This window comes from Epinephelus fuscoguttatus, linkage group LG10 (genome assembly GCF_011397635.1).
Source record: "Epinephelus fuscoguttatus linkage group LG10, E.fuscoguttatus.final_Chr_v1".
In the NCBI taxonomy this organism is placed as follows: domain Eukaryota; kingdom Metazoa; phylum Chordata; class Actinopteri; order Perciformes; family Serranidae; genus Epinephelus; species Epinephelus fuscoguttatus.
Window position 1 is genome coordinate 7,480,971 of NC_064761.1, and position 24,848 is coordinate 7,505,818.

The 24,848-nt window shown below is 40.6% G+C and overlaps 1 protein-coding gene across 3 annotated transcripts; it reads left to right on the forward strand.

Moving 5' to 3' along the window:
• Positions 1-312: 312 nt before the first annotated feature.
• tut4 (terminal uridylyl transferase 4) lies at positions 313-24,729 on the forward strand. Of its 3 annotated transcripts, XM_049587062.1 has the most exons (31): positions 318-455; positions 548-709; positions 2,418-2,980; positions 3,070-3,212; positions 5,230-5,346; positions 5,471-5,648; positions 5,843-5,931; positions 6,068-6,119; positions 6,478-6,547; positions 7,083-7,209; positions 7,388-7,507; positions 11,826-12,008; positions 12,148-12,322; positions 12,415-12,932; positions 14,253-14,403; positions 14,930-15,016; positions 15,957-16,060; positions 16,217-16,274; positions 16,361-16,464; positions 16,569-16,658; positions 17,474-17,587; positions 17,704-17,781; positions 17,903-18,080; positions 18,179-18,226; positions 18,397-18,479; positions 18,589-18,704; positions 20,080-20,234; positions 21,080-21,177; positions 22,053-22,620; positions 24,093-24,263; positions 24,377-24,729. In XM_049587062.1, the coding sequence occupies exons 3-31, from the start codon at positions 2,497-2,499 to the stop codon at positions 24,463-24,465; spliced, it is 4,548 nt and encodes a 1,515-aa protein (XP_049443019.1). In that variant the 5' UTR covers positions 318-455; positions 548-709; positions 2,418-2,496; the 3' UTR covers positions 24,466-24,729. The 3 variants fall into 3 exon arrangements, with proteins under 3 accessions (XP_049443017.1, XP_049443018.1, XP_049443019.1); XM_049587060.1 differs by having other exon boundaries at positions 313-709; XM_049587061.1 differs by lacking the exon at positions 548-709 and having other exon boundaries at positions 316-455.
• The last annotated feature ends 119 nt before the right edge of the window (positions 24,730-24,848 follow it).

Sequence of the window (24,848 nt, forward strand, 5' to 3'; positions counted from 1 at the left end):
TGTAAGCGCAAATAAACAACATCAAGGGGGATAGCAATGCTTATAGTGGTGTTTATAGTGTCCATAGTGTCCCTAAAGTGCCCATGGTGCAGTTAATTGTGAGTAGCACTCCTAATTTCGTTGTATAATGACAAGAAAGGGTTTGAATTCTGTTCTGTTCTAGTCTGTGTTTTGTGTTAATTTGCTGTTGTAATTTTTGTTTTTCAAAGAAAAGAAAAGAAAAGAAAAAACTGTAGTTACCGTAAATAGTTTCCGAGCGGCATTTGAACGCAACACATTTCACGCCCCTCTTCATCATCACTGGCACTCCCACAATGCAGCGGGGTAGCTAATGTATTAACATGGCGTCAATGGCTGCTGTTTTGACCAGGGCCGTGGGATTTGAAAAACATTATGTAGAACACAACCATGGAGACAGCTAAACAATAATCCGAAATCAACTTTAGAGCTCAAAAGTAAGTTATTACGCGCTCTTCTGTGTTGTCCAGGTCGAGGTCGTGTTTAGCTGTTTTTAATGACTTGCTGCTGTGTGGCAACTGGGTGCCAGTATTATTTATTTCCCGTTAGCTAGCTCAGCCGGACGACCGGGGGCACAGCAGCTAACGTTAGTTAGCTTACGAAGACAGCTAGGAGTCGGCTGAGCAAAGAGTCCTGAGGAAGACAACGTGAATCGTCCCTACAGCACAGGAAACACATTTTGGTTTTAATGGTGAGCATTTCGTTCAGTCGGTAATATCTGCGTTTGTGATGACCTCTTTCTTTCGTTTCTGTTGTGAAGTTGAGCTAACGTTAAGTCCCAGTGTTGTGTGGAAGTCTGTTAACCCATCAGTTTCGTTTCTCTCCTACCTGAAACAAACGTTAGCCCACATTCTAAACAGTAATGTCTGCGGTGCCTAACCATAACCCAACATCACCACAAATTAATTGTTAACACTGACTGTGTGAAGTGGCGGTATGGAATATACAGAAAGGGAAACAGACTTTGACACAACATTGGCCGCATCACTGCTCGGTCTCTGGCTCTCTTCATATGAGCAGTGGTGGAAGAGGCACTCACATCTTTTACTTGTTTTAAAAGTAGCAATACCACAGTGTAAAAATACTCTGTTACAAGTAAAAGTCCAAAAAGTACAAAAGTATTAGCAATATTAAAATACTCATTATTGTGTACAATACTTAAATGTTGCAGCCAGTAAATTTGCAGCAAAGTTTCACTACTCTGTAAACTGCTGGGTGGCGTCATCTATAATATTACAGCACCATATATCAGTTGATTTGTATTTTGCACTAATAATCTTGTTCTGCAAAATAATGAGCAAGTGTGATTATCAAATAAATGTATTGGAGTAAAAAGTACAATATTTGCCACAAAGTAGAAAGTAACATAAAATGGAAACTCTCACTTATGTGCAGTACTTGAGTAAATGTACTTGGTTACATTCCACCACTGCATTAAAGATGTGTTTGTGTTTAGGGAAGGTCCGATAAAAGACCCTCTTTTCAATGACATTCAGTGGCATTTAAGCTCTGTGAAATTTGTGATAAGCACTGTTAAATTCTATGGAGTTATAATGGAGAAAATAACTAAATTGAATGAAATGAATCTCTATTCCCAGCCTCATACTACACAGAATTTATTCTGTGAGAGGTGCACTTAAAAGATTTTAAATAGATAAAGATTACATTTGTGATTTTACCTTTTTAGGAATGATCAAGGAAACCATCCCTGCTTCTTTCAGTGTGTCCACAGCAAGATACTTTTGAGCGATTAACTTTTTTTGGCAGATACACTTGGTTATACTGTGGAGGTGAAATTCTTTTGTATTTTGTCCACAAGAAAATTCTCTAAAAATCAAGGCAAATGGCTTTGCTATAAAACAAAAGTTAAAGCCTTTACTACAGTGGCTTCATAGTTAAAGACAACATCAACACCTCTTGTCATCTCTGCTATGTTTTATTTTATTTTTTAGCGCACCGTGTGATTAAAAAAAGTTACCTGTAATTCTTGTGTTTATTTGACATGATGATGTTTTCAATGCAAAATAGTTGAATTCCAAGATATTTTCCTCATTTGAATAATAATTTAGAAGTTGCAGCAATACTGTAACCTTTGTAAAATTGCTAGTACAGTGGCAATCAGAACTGATGACATGTCAGTTGACCATAGTATTTGCAATGTGAGGCCCATGTCTCAATTTTCTTCTTGAGTGACCTCTTTGTAGATTAATTTCTGCACAATTCTGTGGTAAATACATGTATATAAGCCCCATTAAGTCACATGCAAAGTAAGTTTACACATGTATAAGGTCTGTTTGCTTCATCTGAATTGGTAAAACAAGACTCAACAGGCCATCACAATGTGGTGTAGTCTTGCTAGTTATACTTAAAGCTGTGATTTCTTCTCTTTTTCCCCCTAGAGTTTAGGTGGCCTGCCTCCCTGGTCATCCTCAGCGTGGTGTTGACTCCACCAGGGACAAGAGCAGCAGGGCAGGAGGGATGGATGAGTCCATAAGTCCAGTAAAACCAGTCAAACAGTCTCAACCCAGAGGACCTAAAGCTTTGTCCAGTGAGAAGTCAAATAAAGAGGCTCCTGTGCTGAAAGAGGGTACCAAGTCTACAACCCGCAGCAAAGAACACCTCACTGCTGCTAAGGATGAACATAATATAGGCGGTCAGGGAAGTCGCGGGCCAGGCAAGACTTTCACAGACATACCCCAGGACAAGAGAAGAGGAAGGACCCCCAGGCTGACTAGACTGACTGGAAGAACGAGTTCTGGGGAGAGGGGGAAAGGAAAAGTGGCAGGCTCACAACAGCAGCTGGTGGCACAGGCTCCTGACTCTAGGGTGTCTTTTTCTGCAGACAGCAGCCCGTCAGCAAACAGAGAGACCAGCTCTCCTGTAGTGCCTGGTACACCTGAGAAAGGCCTCAAAGTGCAGGCCAAGAGCTCCACTGTAGCTCCAGCAAAGGAGAAGTCCCATGGTGGGTTTGCACAGTGTTTTTCCTGAGATGATTATGTCTCCTTCACCAAATGTATCTCTGGTAAACTGTTTTGTCGTTGTTGTTTGCAGGGGTGAAAACTGCTGCATTGATGCATCAGTCTATTGAAGAGGTGAGGCCCACTGTGGAGGAAGGGCCCCTGACAGAGCAACAGCTGGGCCTCCGACAGGCAGAGGAGCGCCTCTATAGAGACTACATCCACCGACTGTTGAAAGTAAGGAAACAATCAAGTCAGGCCTGATATACAGTGAATGTATCACTCAGCTCTTTTCAGATAGTACATTTTGGGTCCAGCCAGTGTACATGTACAATAGCTCGATATTTTTGACAGATTGATAAATAGATTGATGGAATTAAATGAAAATTTCAAACTCTCTGATCAAACATCATCAGTTTTCTTGATCATAGACATGTTCTGGAGTTTTTTATGAGGGAGAAGGAGTACATGTAATTTTCAGAATATTTTAAGAGATGATTGAACTTGTGGAAAAAACCACATCAGACATGAATTGTTATTTCCAGCGGACTATTTTTATATGGCCTAAAAACATGTCTGGAGGGCATCTTTAAACTTTCATAGAGTTAATTATATCAGTTACTGATTAACAACACATTCTTGTTTTCCAGTGGGAAAAATGGAATTTGCTAAAAAGCTTAGCCCAGACCTGAGCTCTAACATGATTAAGGGAAAAAATTGCTGCACACAATAGCTAACAGCTACTTATGTTTTTGGTATTTAGTTGAGACTAAGAAATTACGTTTAAAATACTGACAGCAGTCCACTATGTAGGACTGGGTGCTGAATGAAGAGCAGAAATGGTTTATGGTATGACAAAATAAAAGGCTTATGCACTGGAAAAGTTTAGCCTATTTTTGACTTTCACACTGCATAGTGCTCCAGCATTTTGCAGGTTGCCACCTTACCTTAACCTTCCTGTGTAATCAATCTATCGTTTACTTGTTTTTTATTTTGTTTTATTTATTTCACAATAATCAGTAGCAGGTTACTAAAATGTTCAGGAGGAGGGTGCCTGCTGTAGCTCTGGTTTAGGGTGAGAGGCTGTCAGCAAATACTGTGTTGGGCACAGGGAATTGGAGATCTGTGTTGGTACATGAGGCTCTAAAAAAGAGGGAAGATCACGGGGAGTACCACCAGTTGGTCCAGGAGCTTCGCCTCCAAGATGGCCATTGTAGGCATTATAGACATTATAAGCATATAATGACTGTCGTTGGGCCTAGCATAACAAAAATGAATGCTAACTACAGGGAGTCCAGTGGTCCTGCTGAGCGACTGTGCACCACCAATTTCTCCTTCATTGTTTACCAACTCTAAACTTCTTGTTGTGACCACCACAGAAGTCCCGCCTCTCAAATCATCCAATTGGACAATGGAAAAAAAAGCATACATGACTATTCTACTCTTAAGTTGAAGTTTTTTGAACTCGAGGATTTCAGAGTGTTCCAGCTAAAACACTCTGTACCTAGAGGGCAGAAACGTGTGACATGTAGCAGTGCAAAAACACAGAGCAAATGCTTCATTCTCAGTAAAAACAATACAAAAAGCCCCCTCCAGCAGCTGAAACGCTTTCTGTGTGATCAGGGCCTATGGGAGCTGTTAGCCTGGGGCTAAGAAAGTGTTCACACTAGCACAATCCTGACACATTCTAAGTGAGCTACCTCCAACTTTAGCCTAGGGCATGCTATCCCTGCCTCAGAGCAATAATAGCCCCAAGTTTGCCAGGTTAGCCCCTGAAAATGGGCCGAAACCAGTGCCAAAAGTTGCCATTGAGAAACGGGGATAAGTAAACAATAGAATTTTAGAATGTTAACATAATGTTTCAACTGACATGAAACCCAGGGCTAATAGAAATGCAGTGTAAATTCTAAAGCCCTGAGCCAAGGTTAATCCGGGGTTAACCGTGTGTGTGTGTGACATGGGGCTAAAGAAAGCCCTGGGCTAAGAAAATGCTGTGCGAAAAGCCTGTTTGATAAGAGAGGATATTAGTGGAAACCAGTCTGTCCATTCTTTCTCTTTCGCTTTGTCTTATAGAGTCATGATCAGACTGTATTTTTTTCCTGTACTAGGGATTTGTTTTTATCTCCACCTAGCATGACCAGATGGAATTAATGATTATGATTATGACAAAGTGACAAATCCCCAAGTTTCTAACTGAAAAACAGTGAGAGACCATGGATAAAGTGATTGCCTTTGCCTCTGTTTGTTTTCACAGCAGTCCCCTGAGTACCCAAACTATCAATACTTATGCAAGCTCTGTTCTGTGCACATCGAGAACATTCAAGGAGCACACAAACACATCAAGGAAAAGAGACACAAGAAGAACATAATGGTATGGAAACTCAAGTTTGTATTGTCACTCATCCCAGGATTTTATTAGTGCTCATCTGAATGGGTATAATGTACGGGATTAGAACAAAGGTTTTGTTTTACATGCTCTGGTTTTGGTGTATCAGGAAAAACAGGAGGAGAATGAGCTGCGTGCCCTGCCACCAGCCACTGCTGCCCAGCTGAGGGCTGTGGACGCAGCGGTCCAAGAAACAGCCAGGCGGCATGGGATCTCAGAAGAGGACTTTGAGGTTCGGAAGGCAGTGGTCATCAGGATGGAAGAGATCATAAAGAAGCACCTCACAGGTTGTATGCTGGGATGTCACTTTGCAATGCTCTGTATTTCCTGCAGCAAGTTGTGTAAAAGGAGGAAATGCTTTGAGAAACATTTAGATTTCAGGTCTTAGTGAAATTCAACCTTGCTGGTCCTCACTGTGTACTTTTTTCCCGTGTTTATTACACCGTATATATTTTCCAATTTCCTTTCTTTGGTTTTCCAGCTTGTGCTCTCCGTCTCTATGGTTCATGTCTTACCCGATTTGCCTTCAAGACGAGTGATATCAACATTGATGTCACCCACCCCTCCTCAGTAAGTGTGTTTCTGCTGTCTCCCAAAATAGTGACGCATTTTCTGTAATAACAAAAAGAGGACATTATAGATCAGCAGTGACATGTGGTGTCATAGTTGATGGTCTCACTTTCTCTCTTTGCTTTTGTCTGTTCAGATGACACAACCTGAGGTCTTGATTCAAGTGCTGGAAATTCTTAAGAACAGCTGTAAGTTTAGCTCAGTACATGCTTAATGGATTGTTACTAAACTGTATTAACCTACTGTTCTGGTTTTCTGAAATTATTTGCTTTGTCATGTTGGCTCGTATGTCTCATAGCTTTTGCAAATTAGACTTAGCAGAACATTATCAAGGAGTACATTGTTTGGAAAGTTCTTATCTGCTTTGCTCTTGAATTTGGATGAAATGTTCCTTCCTAAGGACCTCGTCCAAGTGGTTTGGATGGTTAATGCTTATACTTTGTGTAGTCCCGCTTTTATGTAAAAGTCCTGCAGTGAATTTGTAATTGTGCAAATCTCTACAAGATCTTTCAATGTTTTTTTTTTACCTCTGTCTCTCTTCTGTAGCTGAATTTTCTGAGGTTGAGTCAGATTTTCATGCCAAAGTTCCTGCCGTGTTTTGTCGGGATGTTAGCAGGTGAGTGTTGCTTTAACCGGTTGATGACAGCTTTTTTGGCCTTTTGTAATATCTTTGTGTGTGTATTTATGCCAGTTAACTCCTATTAATGTTTAAGTTATTTGTCATACATGTCTAGAAAGGGAGTTTAAGGTGACTTTAGTAATAGTTTACAGGATGTTACATTGATGACGAGAAGAAGGAAATCTTTATGTGACTGCAGCCTACTGTGTTCGATGGTCTAATTTCAGTGTACTTATGTAACTGCGCATTGTTACAGTAGATATCAACTCCCACTTGCCTGACCTTTGAGGTCTGCAGTTCCAACACTAATTTACAGTCTGGCACCAACTTTGGTGCCTCCAAAAAAATCTCTTCTAAAAAGAAAGTGCAGTACATCACACGTAAAGCCTTCAGTGTTTCATAGTTCTGTTTTTCAACAACATATTTAACATGGTATCCTTCATTGCAGCAACACAACAGTTAGACTAAGACTGATTGAGTCAATTCAAGAACTTGATTATTGTTGTCTTCCCTCACTTTGGTTCCTTTGCAGCGGCCTGATGTGTAAAGTCAGTGCAGGGAATGACGTTGCTTGTCTCACCACCAATCACCTGGCAGCTCTGTCTAAACTGGAACCCAGATTGATTCCCCTGGTGCTGGCCTTCCGCTACTGGGCAAGGGTAAGGCTGCAAATGACACTGACTCCTCAGCTCAAAGAAGAAAGGATACATAGCCTCTACTGAGTTTCAGTGTGTTAAGTTGTTTTTATTTCCATGCATGTTCCTTCACATACTGATATTTTTTTTTGTCTGCAGACTAACTAAAAGCAATCCTTTCCCTCTGTGTTTATCTCGGCAGCTGTGTCACATTGACTGCCAGGCTGAAGGTGGCATTCCCTCGTACTCCTTTGCCCTCATGGTCATCTTCTTCCTGCAGCAGAGGAAAGAGCCCATCCTTCCCGTCTACCTGGGCCGCTGGGTAGGTGAAGTGTTTCCACTGTCACTGGAAAAGTGTTGCTCAATGTCCGCTCTCCCTTGAACAAAATTTTGTTCCTTTTTTTTTAAATTATTTTTGGGGGCATTCTGTGCCTTTTGTTGGGTAGGTGACAGTAGAGATGTTGCAGGAAATGAGGGGAGACAGAGAGAGATGGGGAATAACATGTAGCAAAGGTCCCCGCTGGATGCAAATCAATTTAAGGGGCCTTAACCCCAACACCACCAAGAGTGCCTCCTTGTCAGTGCTTTTCTAAATACACAAACAACCGAGATCTGTTTTAAACGTATTCTTTGATTGAAGACAGCTGTTATAATTGAAATGGCTACACATGTAATCTGTACACTTGAACCTTTGTCAGGATCCAGTTGCTTTCAGACAAACACACCTGAACCCTAGCATACAAACTGCTCACGTCTTTTATAACTAAAGACTTGCTCAATTATTATATCTTTGATTTTGTAGTATACTTACATGTTTTTGTACAAATAACATTTTCCTTTTGAATGAGAAATTATTCTGTCGATAAAATGCAGAAAAAATTCAGTCAGTCAGTGCCATCCTACTCCCCATTATTATTTAATTTAGATTATACAACAGTTAGTTCCAGCCCTGCAATCTGATTGGTCGAGAGACAGTAAAACCGTGATGATGTTGGAGTACAACATCACGGTTATTTCACTGTGTATGTATCACTCCGCCTCACAGCTGATTGCAATCAACAATCAAATCAAAACTGACTGTTAGTGTCAGTTAGGTCAGCAGTTGCGTTGTAGGCTAATTAATTCATCCACTGTCAAACAGCCAAAAATATGGATTTATTTCCTAAAATAAGTTTTAAATTGAACTATGAATGGTCATCAGAGGAAGATGAGGGAGAGGAGAAGCTGAATCCATCTGAGCACACATCCAGGTTTGTCAGTGTTTCATCAGCGGAGCTCAATGACTTGGAGAAAAGCAACATACTGTCAGATCAGAAGGCAGAGTCGGCTGTGCCTGTGAAGCGACAGTCCACCATGCAGTCACCACAGACTTATTTCACCGGCTGCACAATTAATGGACATGTGCAGATAAATGTGTATAAAGAGTAAGTGCCTGGTGCACCATGTCTGCGTTACATAGCAACGGTAACAGCGGAGTCCTGACGGAACTATTTTTGTTGGCGGAAGACAAATAAAATGCTTAAATTATCTATTTTGTCCTCATTTTTAAACATTTCTTAATCAGCCTTGCTTATTTAACTGTTGAACTGTTGTATAAAAGCAATATCACACGCGAGCTCTCGAGCGGGATTGTCTTTGCCCGAATCACAGCCGTGACGATATACGAGTATAACATCACGAGCTCGAGTGTGATATTGCTTAAACATGTCTCAGAGAGCCCAATTAATTGTGTAGGTGTCACAGCCTGGTGTAACGTAGACAGAGTCTGCACAGGATGACCCACATTCTTCGTCTGCGTCTTGTGTCATGTTTTGTGGAATGACTCAGGCATGGATGTATTATTAGATCTGGATACCGGACCCCAAGATGGCGGCTCTTTAGTCCAATGAGAAGTGCTCGCCTGGCACATATGCCAAAAAAGTATCTGGCTTCCGGGTTTACTTTCATGGGGTATGCAGCCTGCTGAATATATGCAGTAGTAGTTTTTCTCCTGCTTGCCTCGCGTGGGAGGTCCTGCTCGGCTCATGGACTTTACATTGTGATGATGTCACAAATTGTAAGCAAGGCTGAGCAGTATTGGATCCAGTTCTTGTATACATCTACTGTCTCTGTGTTTGGAAACACAGGTTGAACACTAGATGTTGATGTAATAAAAATGTGTCTGTGTTATTTTGAGCAGGCAGATTTACCCCATGAGAAATACATGGCTGAAAAATCATCCTCCCACTATGCTGCGCACATTTGCATAAAATTGAGGAAAACCAATTTGATGCTGCTAAAAATCATTAATTTCTTCAACATGTAAAATTATTATTTGTAATTATGTTAAAAATATAAAACGACCCATTGAACTATGGTTGCATTTATCATTTCTTGCATCTCTGTTGTTGTCAGATGAAGTACAAGTTTTATTTTCACCATTTATCTCCAGGAAGAACTCCTCTGTAATATTAAAATAAGTGTAGGTGGAAACCTTTTCTTCTTTTAGTTCTCCTTGGGGTGAGCATGCTTTGTCTGCAGATCATCAATCTATTTGTGCCATGAGGTGCTCATAGAGGGATGATCATGATTGTGGGATGCTTAAAAATGTCATTAGAATTAACAAAGGTTTTCTGAAGCTGCAAGTTTAAGAGTAACTTTAACACCAGGCTGAAAAAGGTGTTTTGCTGCTCCACCTATTTGAAAGTTTCAAGCCTTCATTCAGTACATTCCACACCCTGGGTGTGGTATGTGCTCTTGCACCTGTAACCACACCCAACTGTGACATCGACAGGTTTATATATAAAAAAAAATTCCCACACCTATACTGTGATAGTTAGTTTGAATCATAAGCTTTAAAACAATTGACAAAGTATAAACCAGAGCCCCAGAAGTCACAGCTAAAGGCACAGAGCTGCACTGCTTTCCCAAATTACTTGAGTTAAAGTACTGGTGCTTTTTTTAATCTCAGTGCAAACACACACACACAACACTGGGTCCTTTGTTAATCCATGACTAAAGTGAAAGCACTGAGTGAAAATATTTCAGTGTACAACAGCTTCGCCAGCAAATCGATAAATAGTCAGTTCACCAAACACTGCACAACAGCTGCAACTACTACAGCAAAGACAACTTTGCTCAATTCCAGATGAACATTTTAAACAAATGTTAAGATACCTCGACATGCTTTCTGAATTCTTGTAGGCCGTAATGACGTTTGTGCGCAGTTAACAAAGTAAACATTTGAACCGATACATTCATTCTTCATCTCTTAAACTTCAAAGTTTCAGTAGCCATAGTAATACCGCATAACCAAGTACAACCAACCAAAATGTGCGAGGTAGAGGTACAGGAACACCACTTTTACCCCTTTTCCACCTAAGCAGTTCCAGTGCTGGTTCAGGGCCAGTGCTTAATTTGGAACCGGTTTTCCTCTTTCGACAGACAAAAGAACTGGCTCTGGGCCAGAAAAAACAGTTCCAGAGTGGCACCAGTTCTTTGCTGGACTAGAAGAACGAACCACATACGTCACAGGGAAGGGGGTGGGGTTATTGAGACCAACAACGATAAATGAGACTGCGCGAAACGCCATTTTTAAAAAAACAGCGAAGAGTGAGGCCATGGACACATCGAAGCAACAGTGGTCCATTGAGGAAACAAGCTGTCTCGTTGCCTTATGGTCGTCGGCATGTGTCAGCTGCACAAATACATGGTGTGCCATCGTTGTTGTTCCTTTGAGCTTGGCGCCAGTGGGAAAGCAACAACATAACTGACGTATACAGTGACGCAATGACGTGACACCCTAACCACCTCGAGCCGTGGAAAAGCAAATTGGTTCTCAGCTGGTTCGCAAGTTGAACCAAATGAGAACCAGCACCAGCTCAGCACCAGCACTGGAACTGCATTGGCGGAAAAGGGGTTTTTGATACACAAACCACATGCAGAATGGCATGAACACAGTTTATGGACTTTCACATTTTAGAAAAGACAGAAAGTTCATCTGCTGACTTTAAAGCAAATGTAACAAGTAATAGAGCCTTCATAAAAATGTAGTCCAGTCAGAAGTACAATATTTGTCTTTCAAATGTAGTGGAGTCAAAGTAATACGTTTCCAAAAAGAACAATACTACTCAAGTAAAGTACAGATACTCAAAAACTGTACATAAGTACAGTACTTAAGTAAATGTACTTCATTACTGTCCACCACTGTGTTAAGATGAGAACAAACATGGGAATTTGTAGTCTAGATTCTGCTGTGATTGATGATGTCCTTGGACTGCACATTTGTAAATGTAATAAGTTTGGAAATTCATGTGGAAGTAGTTTAAGTATATACTGAGGCGAATATTCCTCATGTAAGGGCGTTATAAATGATTTATCTCAAAGTTTAATCTTACTTCACAACATTCATATTTTTGTTCAATGTACCTGGAACTAACTGTAATAAAATTGGCTATGAAATCATTTACTTACCAAGTAAAATGCTGATACATGCTGTGAGATGACTACAAGGAGGGTGGTGTCGCACCTCCCCCAAGTCATCACCAATAAAATGATGATACAACATAAAAACTTCTCTGCCACAGAGGAGCTTTTTAAAAAGTCACATTTTTTCTTAATGCTAGTTTTCTTCTGTGTTTGACCTTATTGTCCTCTTTCAGATTGAAGGCTTTGATGTGAAACGTGTGGACGAGTATCATCTAACTGGAATCACGTTGGACATGTTTGTCCGGTGGGAGCGCAGACCTCCGAGCTCCACGGACAACCGAAACGAGACCAGAGGAGAAAGCAGACCCAAACCAGAGCAGAAAAAACCTGATGATGCTCATTACTCAGAAGGCATAGTGAGTCTCACTACAGCACACATTCATATTATAAGAGAGACTGAATTTGATTCAGACTTCAAACTGTGCTTTTATGGAGGGCAGTGTTGATGTTGTTGCTTTGTCACCCTGCTCATCCCTCTATTGATGTCCCTTAAAGGTCCGCTTAACCTTGGACCAGGGTAAAAGCGTGTCGCTGGGCCAGTTGTGGTTGGAGCTCTTACATTTCTACACACTGGAGTTTGCTCTTGAAGAATACATCATAAGCATTCGCCTAAAGGAGCTCCTCTCCAGGGAAGTAAAGAACTGGCCTCGACGCAGGCTTGCTATTGAAGGTGAGAGACCACTCTATTGAAAAACTCATCTTACAGGTCTGGAGAAACAACAGAAGTTCACTGTGTGTTTTTTTATTCTTTTTATTTTATAGATCCTTTTGCCTTGAAGAGGAATGTTGCACGAAGTTTGAACAGTCAAATGGTGTTTGAGTACATCCAGGAGCGCTTCCGTACGGCGTACAAATACTTTGCTTGCCCTCAGAGAAGGGGCACAGGGGGGCGCCAGAGGAGCAAGAAGGCAAGCAAGCAAGGTGAGAAGGTTGAGAAGAAGGAAGAAGACAACGGGAAAGGCGAAAAAAGTCTGAGTGCTCAGAGGGGGCACCAGAGGTTTAAGGACGACGAAGAGCCTGACAGCGATGATGAAGATGGATCGGATCCGTCCCAAAAGAAAGATGAGAAGACTATAGATGCCAGCCTCATGGACATGGTTCTTAATGAGGGGAACAAAACCCCCTTCTCCCCTAACGGCCTGCTGGACAGTGACAAGGAGGGGGAGGAGGAGGAGGAGGAGGAAGAGGAGGAAGAAAGCAGTGCTTCAGATAAGGATGGACCTGTTACACCAGAGGATCTTCACTATGTGTTTGATAAGATGATTTTCACTGGTGGGAAGGTATTTATGATGAACACCACTCACTCTTTGTACACGTGTTCTTATAAAGTTCATAGCATACAATCAAGAGTCAATGTGAATGAGATATATATGGATATATATTGTATTTTTACTTTTACAATGGTAAAATATCTTAACTTTGTACTGACAAAACACTAAATACTACATGTAATCCTATTCTATATTGCTCCTGAACTCTTTGTGATAGAGCTAATTTGAAAAAAGAGACACCATTAGCTTTGGATTTGATGATGTGCTTTAACGTTATCACGCAGGGATTAGCAGCCTCAAGAACCTCAGGTCCTTGGAGGCTCACAACTTTCTTCCAGTGGCCAAACAATCACTTTCAAACACTTTTTGGATAAAGTGTTCAGCTAGAAACAGCCCTGTAATCACCATCACAACCCACTAGACTTCATTTTAGCGTCAATAAGGCTGCCATATTTTCACATCTAACTGGGTAAATTAAGGATTTATTTCAATCAGACCAGAGTTAGAGATTGTTAAAACGGAAAGACAAACCAAGATGTTTTCTGTGCATTTTACTTTGTTTCTGTTGACTGTGAATGAAGTGAGTTTGACAGTGACAAAATTACTGTTCAATTCAATTGAGTCTTGTGGGTTTGATGATAGTGATTTTGGGGCTGTTTCTGATTAAACAAATGGGATCTTACTCTTTAACAAAACGGTCTATCTCTGTTGGGATACTTTTTAATAATTTTGTCCGACACATAATAACAAGCTAATCCTGTCAGTGGCAAACACAAACGTGTGGACTTAAATTGACAGTGTGAACATGCCCTGAGTGTGTTTATATTGCAGCCTGGCTGCTGCTCTCTATCAATACTGGACCACTTTCAGAAAGTGTTGTCTTCATTACTCACTTGGACACTTGGCCTTGAAAATAGGAAAATAGGGTCCAGGTTGAAAAATACTCTTTAACTCTTAAGTTCATTTGAAGTGCAGAAAGCAACACAGCAACTCTTCAGCATGGTAGTGAATGCTTTGTTCCGTCTTGGCATGAAAGGATTTGATGTTTTTTTTGGTGTTCCCATAAATACTGATTGTATGTGTGACACAGTCCAAACACTAGTTCCAGAGGTTGTTTTAGAGCATTATGCAACGCTTAAGACATTTTAATTTCAAGCTCTGCAACATGGGACATCGCCCCTCACAGTTAAAATGATTATATGTAACAAGTGCAGGATGGTTACACATTTTGGAATTCATGCCATTATCTTGCATTCACTTTGTGTTGTTAAAGGCCATCGTGTGTAACAAGCCATTTCATTTATGGTCTTTAAACTTTTTTTGTTCCAGCCTCCAACAGTTGTGTGCAGCATCTGCAAGCGAGATGGTCACCTGAAGGACGAGTGTCCTGAAGACTTTAAGAAGATTGAGCTGAAGCCTCTGCCTCCCATGAACGACCGCTTCAGAGATATCCTCGATGGGCTCTGCAAATTGTGCTACTGTATGTATGCAATGGTGTACTGCCAACTTTTCTTTCACTTAAGTCTTTTGTTTAGGGTAGTTACATGAAGGTATCACAGATAGTGAAGAGTTGAACCCTTTAAAGAAAGAAACTCCATTACATTTACCCCCAACCATAATATGATGGGAAATAGGATTTAATAGGTGTAATCTTACCCACCACTAGTAAACCTGTTCTACATCAGTGGATCAGTATTGCATAATCACTATTATATGAGTATATGGCTTACTAGTTATTGTTTTTCTTACTGACATTAAAAATGTTTTTGTGTGACCAATTTTCCAAAATCCCTGAATATTCAATTTGCTATAGTTGAGAAGAGGAAAGACCAACAAAAGTAGCAAACTCAAACATTTCTGAACCTGGAACCATTTTTGGCATGTTTGCTTGAAAAATGATTTAAACAATGAATCCATCTTAAAAAGTTGCAGATTAATTTTATTTTGAGCAACTACATCAATTTGTTGCCGCAGCTTGGTGTGATTAAATTTCTGCTGCTTTGTAGATGAACTTTCACCCACACATGCTGAACAGCAGAAGAGGGAGCAAATCCTCGGCAGCTTGGAGAGGTTTATAAGGAAGGAGTACAATGGTGAGTATAAACCACCACAAGTAACAAATTCTCAAGTATTGACCAGAGTCTTTATGTATATTTTTCCAGTGAAGAGAAGAGCAGGCCTTTTCTCTAATGTCCACAGTTTATGTATTTGTTTTTTGTTTGTTTATTTGGGGTTTTTTTTTTTTACATATTTTATTGGTAAGCTTTACTGTTTCCTCTCTTCTTGCCATTTTAGTTTGCTTTTGTTGCTTGTAACTGCAAACTTGATGCTTCCTCTGTACATTTCAAGTTAAAAGGCCTTTCAGCTGTTGATGAGACTAAAGCCTCTTTCACTCATAGTTCCTGTTACTGGGATAACTTTTAGGCACGCCTAGTTTTCACTACTCACACATGCACAAAATTGAGGAACATTTCCATCTTGCACCTTTTCACACATGCCATGGCAATGTCAGAATAGATGGGGCAAGGCACAGTCCAGCAGATGGCGGTAACGCAACACTTATGGATGCCAACAGTCATAAAACTCAACAGAGGGAGAAGATGGGGCATAGTTGGGTGTACCTGTATGTGGGGGAAGATGTCCTCTAATACCTTCGGTAACATGGCAGCAAGGAGCTGATTTTTGTCCTGTGCTGGTGTTCTTGTACTGCTGTCAGTCACAACACAGCCATTCAGGCATTTTCCCTTAAGTGTTACTAGGTCTTGAGGTAGGAAATTGGAAAAAATGTAAAGTAGGTGAGAGGTTCAGTAACAACAGCTTAACACTGTAAGAGTTTAGTAAATCAATAGAATAGAATCAATCTGAATTAATACATCAGATGGTGAGAATCGTATATCTGTGAAAAGAGATTTTAATCAGACTGGCTATAATTTGAGAAACCTGTTTTTATGTGAGAATTTCTGATAATGATACATAGTGTGTCTTTTACATTTGGATAGAAACTAGCATCTCTTCCTGTGTGTGAATCCACAGATAAAGCTCAGCTCTGCTTGTTCGGCTCCTCTAAGAACGGCTTTGGCTTCCGCGACAGTGACCTTGACATCTGCATGACTCTGGAGGGCCATGAGACTGCAGAGGTAGGCGGACACACACACACACACACACACACACACACACACACACACACACACACACACAGCCATTTAATGCAGCTCACGCTTCCTCAGTGGGATTACAGTTGTGACCCTTATATTCTCTCACTGTTACATTTGAATTCTGATCTGTCTCAACAGAGGCTGAATTGCAAGGAGATCATTGAAGGCCTTGCAAAGGTGCTAAAGAAGCATACAGGTGAATTTTCCTAATTATCTCTTTATAAGTCTGTGATATTTGTATTTGTCAAGCACTGAATCGTACTCATTTTTCTGACATCACAGGTTTGAGGAACATTTTGCCTATCACAACAGCTAAAGTGCCTATTGTGAAGTTCGAACACAGACAGAGTGGTTTGGAGGGAGATATTAGCCTTTATAACACCTTGGTGAGTGAACCAGAACTATCTTTCACTGGTATATAAACTGCTTATTCATGGCTTTATGTATTGAAAGTGCTGTATGAATCAATTTGGACGGGTCATCCCTGTAGGCTCAACACAACACCAGGATGCTAGCGACGTATGCAGCCCTGGATCCACGTGTCCAATACCTGGGATACACAATGAAGGTTTTTGCAAAGGTATGTCAAAGTTGAACTGATACAGTAGCTGTGAACTGATTGCTTTTAGACAGTTCAGTTTGCACTATCTGTCTCCCTCATGAGTAGTTATGGTGAATAGTATATGAATAGTTGTCTAGTAGCACATAATGTTTGATATGTAGGAACGTATTTGTGTGTATAAAGCATTTTGATGTAATGTTTGATCTTCAGTTTGCAAACACTGACTGGTATCAACACTAATTTGACTGAGTTTGAACTTTGAAGAGTAACTTAACACCCCCAAAATCTGGTCTTTGCTGACCCCCAGTGGTTTAACTTATCACCTTGCTACAGTGATGTACAGGCATACTCCAGAACACCATCACATCACTGTTGGGTTTGGTAACAGGTGCAACAAAGTGTTAAGTTGCTCTTTAAAGGGAAACTTGCAGATTTCCAACCAGCTTTGTGTCATTGCAGTCGGGGCAATGTGTGCAGATGAACAGTGTTTGGATTTCTCCTGTGACATGTGCACCAGGCTCCCTGTTTCTCTGCCGACCATTGGTCCATTGGTTGACACAAAATGCATCATCAAAGTCTGCTGGCAGTTCCAGGCGCTCACAGCACAGGGGGGGAGCCAAACACCGCCCACACTGCAGTGACACGGAGCTGGTTGAAAATCTACATTTTCCCTTTCAGAACAACTTATGCAAACAGCAGTCTTTTTTCTAATAAAAATTGATGATGAGCAGATATCTCATTTACTAACCGCCAGAAAGGATATTTCTGAGGAGCACTTGAAGTGTTACTATGTCAGCTCTTGCTGTGTAACTAATGTCCCTTTTTTTTCACAGCGCTGCGACATTGGGGATGCGTCCAGAGGAAGCCTCTCATCTTATGCTTACATCTTGATGGTGCTTTACTTCCTGCAGCAAAGGCAGCCGCCAGTCATTCCCGTCCTGCAGGAGGTACTAGTCACTAATTAATGACCTTACTCTGAAAGCTCAGAAGAAATGAGCTATACAAAAAACATAAAGGGCTAAGCTTTGAATACAAGATAAATATCTCTTTGATGTCTTTTTAGATCTTTGATGGGAAGACTGTTCCCCAGCGGATGGTAGATGGCTGGAATGCTTTCTTTTGTGATGACCTTGAGGATTTGGTGAGTTCAACTTCTTAAACTTGGGATGGTATTTCATTTTTTGACATTATCTAAATGTAGTCCAAATCTGCTTTTGCTCCTGTCACATATCTCATGTCATGTGTTTCTTCTTTCTGCACAGCGTCGGCTTCTGTCCGAGCTGCAGCCGAACACAGAGTCAGTGGGAGAGCTGTGGTTGGGACTCCTGCGCTTCTACACTGAAGAATTTGACTTCAAAGAGCATGTCATCAGCATCCGTCAAAGGAAACGCCTCACCACCTTTGAAAAACAGTGGACCAGTAAATGCATAGCTATTGAAGGTGCTCACACAGATCTGCATATCCCTCTGTATTCACCTTCTTCTTAACATCACAGACAGGATCTTCTTTTCTACTCACTCTATTATTCTTCTCCTCAGATCCCTTTGATTTGAATCATAATCTTGGTGCTGGAGTTTCTCGCAAAAGTAAGTTATGATTCAGATATTTCTGGTATTAAATTCGAAATTTGTTATGTTTTGCAAAAGAACATAAAAAGGTTTAGGACTGTTGATATGTTCTCTTGTCACGGACATCAGATCTCTGTCAGTTCAGCTTTTCTGCCAGTTCATGACTGTTTGAAACTTGCTTCCTCTAGTGACAAACTTCATCATGAAGGCCTTCATAAATGGGAGAAAGTTGTTCGGGACTCCATTCTACCCCGTCCCTGGCTCTGAAGTGGTACATCACACATGACTGCTAAATTGGAAATAAGAATTTGAGTGCTGTCTGCTGTGAACCTAAGGAATCTGTCTAAAATACCTGTCGTTACCGTTGTGTTCTGCTGCAGGATTACTTCTTTGACTCAAAGGTCCTGACAGACGGCGAGTTGGCGCCTAATGACAGGTGCTGCAGGATCTGCGGGAAGATCGGACATTACATGAAGGACTGTCCAAAGAGACGCAGGTTGTCCCCCTGCCATTGTTCATGGCAATGTTTCCCTCGCAGTATAGTTCCAAGATAAACTAAAAGAAACTACAAGAAGTAATAAACATGTTATGAAGTCATTTAACTTCTAGTTCATGTTTTCTCACAATTTTTAAAAAAGTATAGTTGAAATGAAACATGTTTTAAGCTTCACTGTCCAAAGTACTGCTGTTTTATTCATCAAACATATACACAGCAATAGAGTTTCGATCTTGCCATAGAAATGAGAGGGTAAAAGTGTGGCTGCTATAGCAACAGTGACATTTTGATGTCTAGAAATATAAGTCATGTTAAGATAGATGTTTTTATGAGTGAAGAGGAGATTAAGTGTCATCACCAATCACCAATGCGGTACTTAAGAAATAGACAGTTTCCATTTAATAATCTCTATTTAAAGTATACTGCACCATGGTAGATTTCCAGTCATTTTTTCAGGTCTGAGACAATGAAGTGTTTTGATATCCATCATGCAGTAGCTGTGAAGTGAAACACAGTTAGTGATGGTGAAAACTACTCTTTAGTTAATTTCCCCTTCTTCCTTAAAATCATAATTAGGCTTTCACTCTTAGGCATAATAGAGAATGTGTTATTTTGAATAAGCACGTACAATCTTCCAGAGTAGCATCCTCGAACATCAGCAGGTGATTTTTATTTTAATCTGTCAACATTATTACTTGCTGATAGACACCCACACAACAACCCAAAAATAGAGATTAGCATAAAAGAGGCTGTTCGGTATCAGCAACACCTTGAGAAAGATATATGAGATATGGAAAAAGCAATATGTATACTTAAATAATCTCGTAGCAATCAGTGAGAATGAAGAGCAGGTGGCAGCGGAGAGTTAATCGGAGAGACAAAGGAGCAGTGGAGGAGAAAAGACTTCAGAGCAGCAACAGCAAGGGAATGACTTTTTCCAGATGCTCCAGCTGAGTGACACAATGGTAGGTTAAGTTAGGCTAATACAGTAAGGTGAAGCTGTTTAGTAGGTGGTGTTTGTTAAAGTACACTTTCTTCTTCAAGTGTTGTTTTAAACTTTCTGGAGAGGATAATACTGACTGAGTCTAGCCCAAGGTTTGCCAAGACCGTGAATATATAACTGTTGGGTGCTTAAAGAAAATCCTTGGTTGTATAAACATTTTGTTGGAACCATTTCCATTTTAGTTAAAATCGTATTATCTTTTTTGTTGGAAGAATTTTGTAATTATTGTAGAATTGGAAGTCTAACTGGTTTTTAGGAGAGGCTGTACAATTGTATTTTGTTTGTGTGTGTGTCTGCACATGTATGTGTGTTTGTAATGAATGTGTGAGATTTATTCATCCCGTCTTGTGTGTGAACTTCTTTCTCTGCCAGGATGAAGAAGAAGGAAAACGACAAAGACGAGGACATAAAAGAGGAGGAGCGAGAGCCCAAGGACAGACGTTGTTTCCAGTGCGGAGACATGGGTCACGTACGGAGAGACTGTCCTGAGTACCGCCACCTCAAACAGAGGACCACCGGAGCACCAGGTATCCACAAAGTCTTAACCTCAAGAGTGACAACAACCACACAAAATATATTTCTTTACGATATTCATATTGTAATTATGCGAGCGCACTAAAGAACTATACATGTCATACCTCATCACCTACATAAGCTGTCTCCCTGTACTTGACATTAATTGGTTTGCAGACAAGCTCTCCCATCCTCTCATTTCCTCTCTCATCCTCTCAGAAAATAATTAAAAGTGTTGCAGCATTTGTCAGTTTTACCAACAGTCTCTTTATAAAGTCATCTCCTCTCCCCATTTGCTACCAGTGTTCATTTTGTTATGCTGCGTTGTTCACGGACAAACTGAAGCATACACTGTACATTTACTACCACCTGACAACTTAACTGCTAATGTCTCCTCTGCACGATTGCCAACACTTGTCTGCTCTGAGCACAGCTACCGTCACTCTCTTGTCGCTAAACCACACACACAAACTACCCACTGAGGTGCTGCATTGCTTTTTTATAACTCAGTGATGGCCAGCCAAAACTTCCTGTAATTGGTCTGAAAGTCAGAACCATCCAAAAAGTGTTTTCACACCAGAAACTAACTGAAGCATGGTTCAGTTGGATCCGGATGGAGACCGAGGTTTGGCTGTTTGGTCAGGACCATTGTCCAGGGAAGATTTCACACCTGTAATTTTGGTTCAGATCAAACTAAAAAGTCTAAAAGTCGGGACAAAATGAGGTAGATCTGTAAGGGCCCTATTTTAGAGGGGCTTGTTAAACTAAGATTAACTGTCAGATAAAATATGACAGCTAATAATCAAACCAGTAGGGGATAAAAATACAGCTGCTTATATGGCATCTTATTCTTCCACAGCTGCTCACATGGTACGAACAGTGGTGAGCTCCCAGTCCATCCCCATTCCTCAGACAGCTGCAGATGGTCCAGGAAGGACCAGACAGGCCTCTGAATGTGTAAGTACAACAGTGAAGACTCTGAGGTCAGTTCACCCACATTACAAAAAATGAATGAAAATATTTTCTCACCTGTGAAATTTCTGCCTCCGCCCAAATACAAAGGAAATAAATGGCATTTAATTTGTTAGGCCCATTAAAATAGAAAAAAAACGTTAAAAAGGTAAGAGAGTTACTCTTAGTTGTTAGTTTTTGTTTTGTTTTTTTTTTTAAGGGCTGCACACTTAATCAATCAAATTATTATTGAAATTGCAATATGGCCAAGTGCAATATCCAGATTGCAGGAGTCGCAATGTTTTGATGAAGGTAAAATATGCCACAACAGGCTGTTAGAAATGAAGCATTGTGGTGCTACAGAAATGCCACAGCCTTCAGATCATATACAGATGTACGGGAACACACTTGTTTAACCATAATTTGCGATTGCAGTATCTTTCAAAATTATCGCAATGTGATTTTTTTTTTTTATTTATTTTTATTTTTTTTGCATATTATGCAGCCCTAATTTTTTCATAGTGTCTATGAAGAGTCTGTCATTCACTTCTACTCACCTCATTTATTATCTTTCAGTCCACAGACAATTATTTGTTACTGATATTGTGAGTACAAGTGCTTGGCACTGAGTTTTTTTTTGTTTCCTTCCTTTTTTAAAATTTTACTTACCTTACTTTTTCATAATTAATAGTCCCTTAGTAGTCTTGAACTTTGGGCTGTTTAAATCAAAGCTTATTGAGGTGAACTCAACTTTTAAATCTCTTTGTATGCTGCAAAAGTGCTCATAATTCCCAGCTGAAAGAATACATTTGTAATTATGTAGCTGAAAGTGTGACTTTTATCTGATATCTAATACGTTGTTTCTTTCCTCTTCTCAACAGTCAGATAGTCGGCAGACTCCGCCCTACTCCCCGCAGCCTACAGCTGTCCCTCAGAGTTCCTCCCAGTCCTCCAGTTCCCCTCAGCCCTCCCATATTAAGACCAGTTCTACTGGTCCCCAGAAGCAGCCTGTTCACCCCCAGGTCCCCTTGTCTCTGTTCAGCTTCCCTACCTCCCATCCAGGCCAGTACCACCCAGGGGCACTGACCGCACTGGGGCTTCTTCCTTCTCACCAGCACCAGTCACACCAGTCCCAGGGGCAGCCTCATCACCCAGTCCACATCCCTTCCACGTCCTGGCCCATACACGGACCAGTCCTCACTACGTCCTCCCCCAGTGCCCCCTCCCCGCCCGGCCTGAAATTTGCCCTGCGTTCAGCGTCAGGGAACGGGAGTCCCACAGGGTCAGGGGGCAACCCCAACCCCATGAACCTGAACGACCCCAGCATCATCTTCGCCCAGCCGGCGGGGAGACAGCTGGGCATGGGCGGGCCAGGACGGGAAGGACACTGGCACAACCACTTGGCACAACCTGGGTCACTCATGGGAAATGGCACTGTGGTCAAGTCAGGTATTCACTGGGTGAACTTTGGTGGCACTGTCTGTGTGTGATTCTGTCTTTGTGTCTTCCTCCTCCTGTATCTTTGACTACAAATTTAGTAAATTATTAGTGACGCAATGATTGTGAAATTTAAGGCAAGTACAAAACTGATGTTTGAAATAACAATTTGGCCGATAGTTAATGCCAATGTTGTCATTTTTAAATTTCTTTTTTTTGTTATTGTTGTATTTATTCTCTTTGGTGTTAGAGAAACAAAGAAATCCTCATCATTATAAAACCACTAAACTATTCAGTCCCTACACACATCTCCGAATGGATACATATTCAATCATATGTAGATGATTGAATAAGCACGTACAGAGAGAGAGAGAGAGAGAGAAAGAGAGAATGAAAGAGAGAAAGAGAAAGAGAGATCTTTTTTTCTTAACATATAAAGTATTACATACATCTCCTGCAGTCATCCAGAAGTTATAGAATTGTATTTGGCAGCTGCTGCTTTCAAGATGAATCTGCGCTCAATCTCAAGTTTTAAAGTGCTCCAAAAATGGATATTTGAACATTTACAATTCCGTGACTACTGTGTGAACTACATACAACCAAAAGCTTCAGAGCAGCTACTAAATGGATCTTGTAGTGATAGGTGTTTTATCAGTTGTAGTTACACGTTAGATTTGGAGAAAGAGATTGAGCGTAAGACAGACAGAGGGTAGGTCACAGTAACATGTGAGTGAAACCTGAGCCATTTGCATCAGTGTAGATAGCTGAAAACTGAAACTGTGAAATAAATACAAGGCTGAAATGCATCAAGTGTAGCAACTGATAAGAAAGAGGGATAACAGAGCAGCACTCTGTCAGAGCTGTGAGGGGTTCAAGATTGTCAGAGGTTGTGGGGTAACGAATATAGAGCTGGGAAGGGGTTTGCGTCTCAGGCTTGAATGCTGAGTTGGGTTTTCTCTTATTCTAAAAATCCCTATTTATTTCTTTAAGACATGGTGTTTTTTCAGCTTGTTCAGCTCTTTTGTCTCGACTTGCTTTTTGTGACTCAGTTTCAGCTAACAATGTTGGATAAGATTTTGGACTCAGTTCATTTGCAGTGACTTAAACGTTACAAGGCACACTTGCACTTTAAGTCATTTAATGAAAATACAGTGCCGAAGCTCTAGTCCCCCAGTCTGTTTCACTTTTACATAGTACACATTCAAACAGTAGTTTGACTGTCTCATAAAAAGTGACAGCTCTGATGCGTATTTGGAATATGTGAAAGGTGCATTATCGAGCTAAAACAGGTGTCAAGTTGCTCATTTTCTCGATCATTTTGTACAGTAAAGGGTTAAATGGGGCTAAATGTAGTTGGTTAGGATGTGGATAATGGTTGATTATATCACTGGTGAAGTGTCACTGTTGGGTGTACACAGACTGGGATATTACTGACCTTTTATTATTAGATTTTATTTATGTGTGTTCTGATCTTGTCTCTACAGAGTCAGGCCACCCAGCCCAGTTTGTAAACGCGAGCCAAGGCTCTCGGTTATGGGAGCACAATAAAACTCCGCAGTACACACTGTCTCCATCCTGGCCCTACCGGATGCCCCAGAACTTCATCCAGCAGGGCAACGGAGGCTACCAGCCTGGCAAACCCTTCGTGGCCCAAGGTCAGACATTATAAACATTTCGTATATGCTTCTGATAAAAATATATGATCACAAGATCTCCATTTGTACTGACTTTATTTCTGTTTCTTTTAAATTCTCTCTTCTTTCATCAGGGTCTGTGGTGCATCCAAATCCGAACTTCCCACTGGTCCCTCATGTCCGACATCAAGTCAATCTGAATTTCATCCAACAGAAGAAGTGAACTTGCATCTCCTTTTAATTAGATTTATGGTCAGTAACATAACAAAGCAAATTTATGTACTCTTTGCATCATTTGATCACGAGAATTTTTAAAAAGAATTTTTTCTCATTTTTGTACAGTTTTTATGTTTTATTTTCTGTCTCATTACATTGATTTGTGATACAAATGTCAAATATTTTAATACCCCCATTTTTGAGGGGGTCCAAAAAAGTGTTTTTATTTTATGTGTAAAGTAAGGAGGAAAAATATAAACCTTTATTTTTATTAGCTGTATTCATACTTTGCTTGCCACAAGATGAAGGCTTTGAATAGGCGTTTGTTTTAAAAACAATCTAACATGTCACCCTAAGTAAGTAGTGCCAAAAGCAGGGATAGCAAGAAAA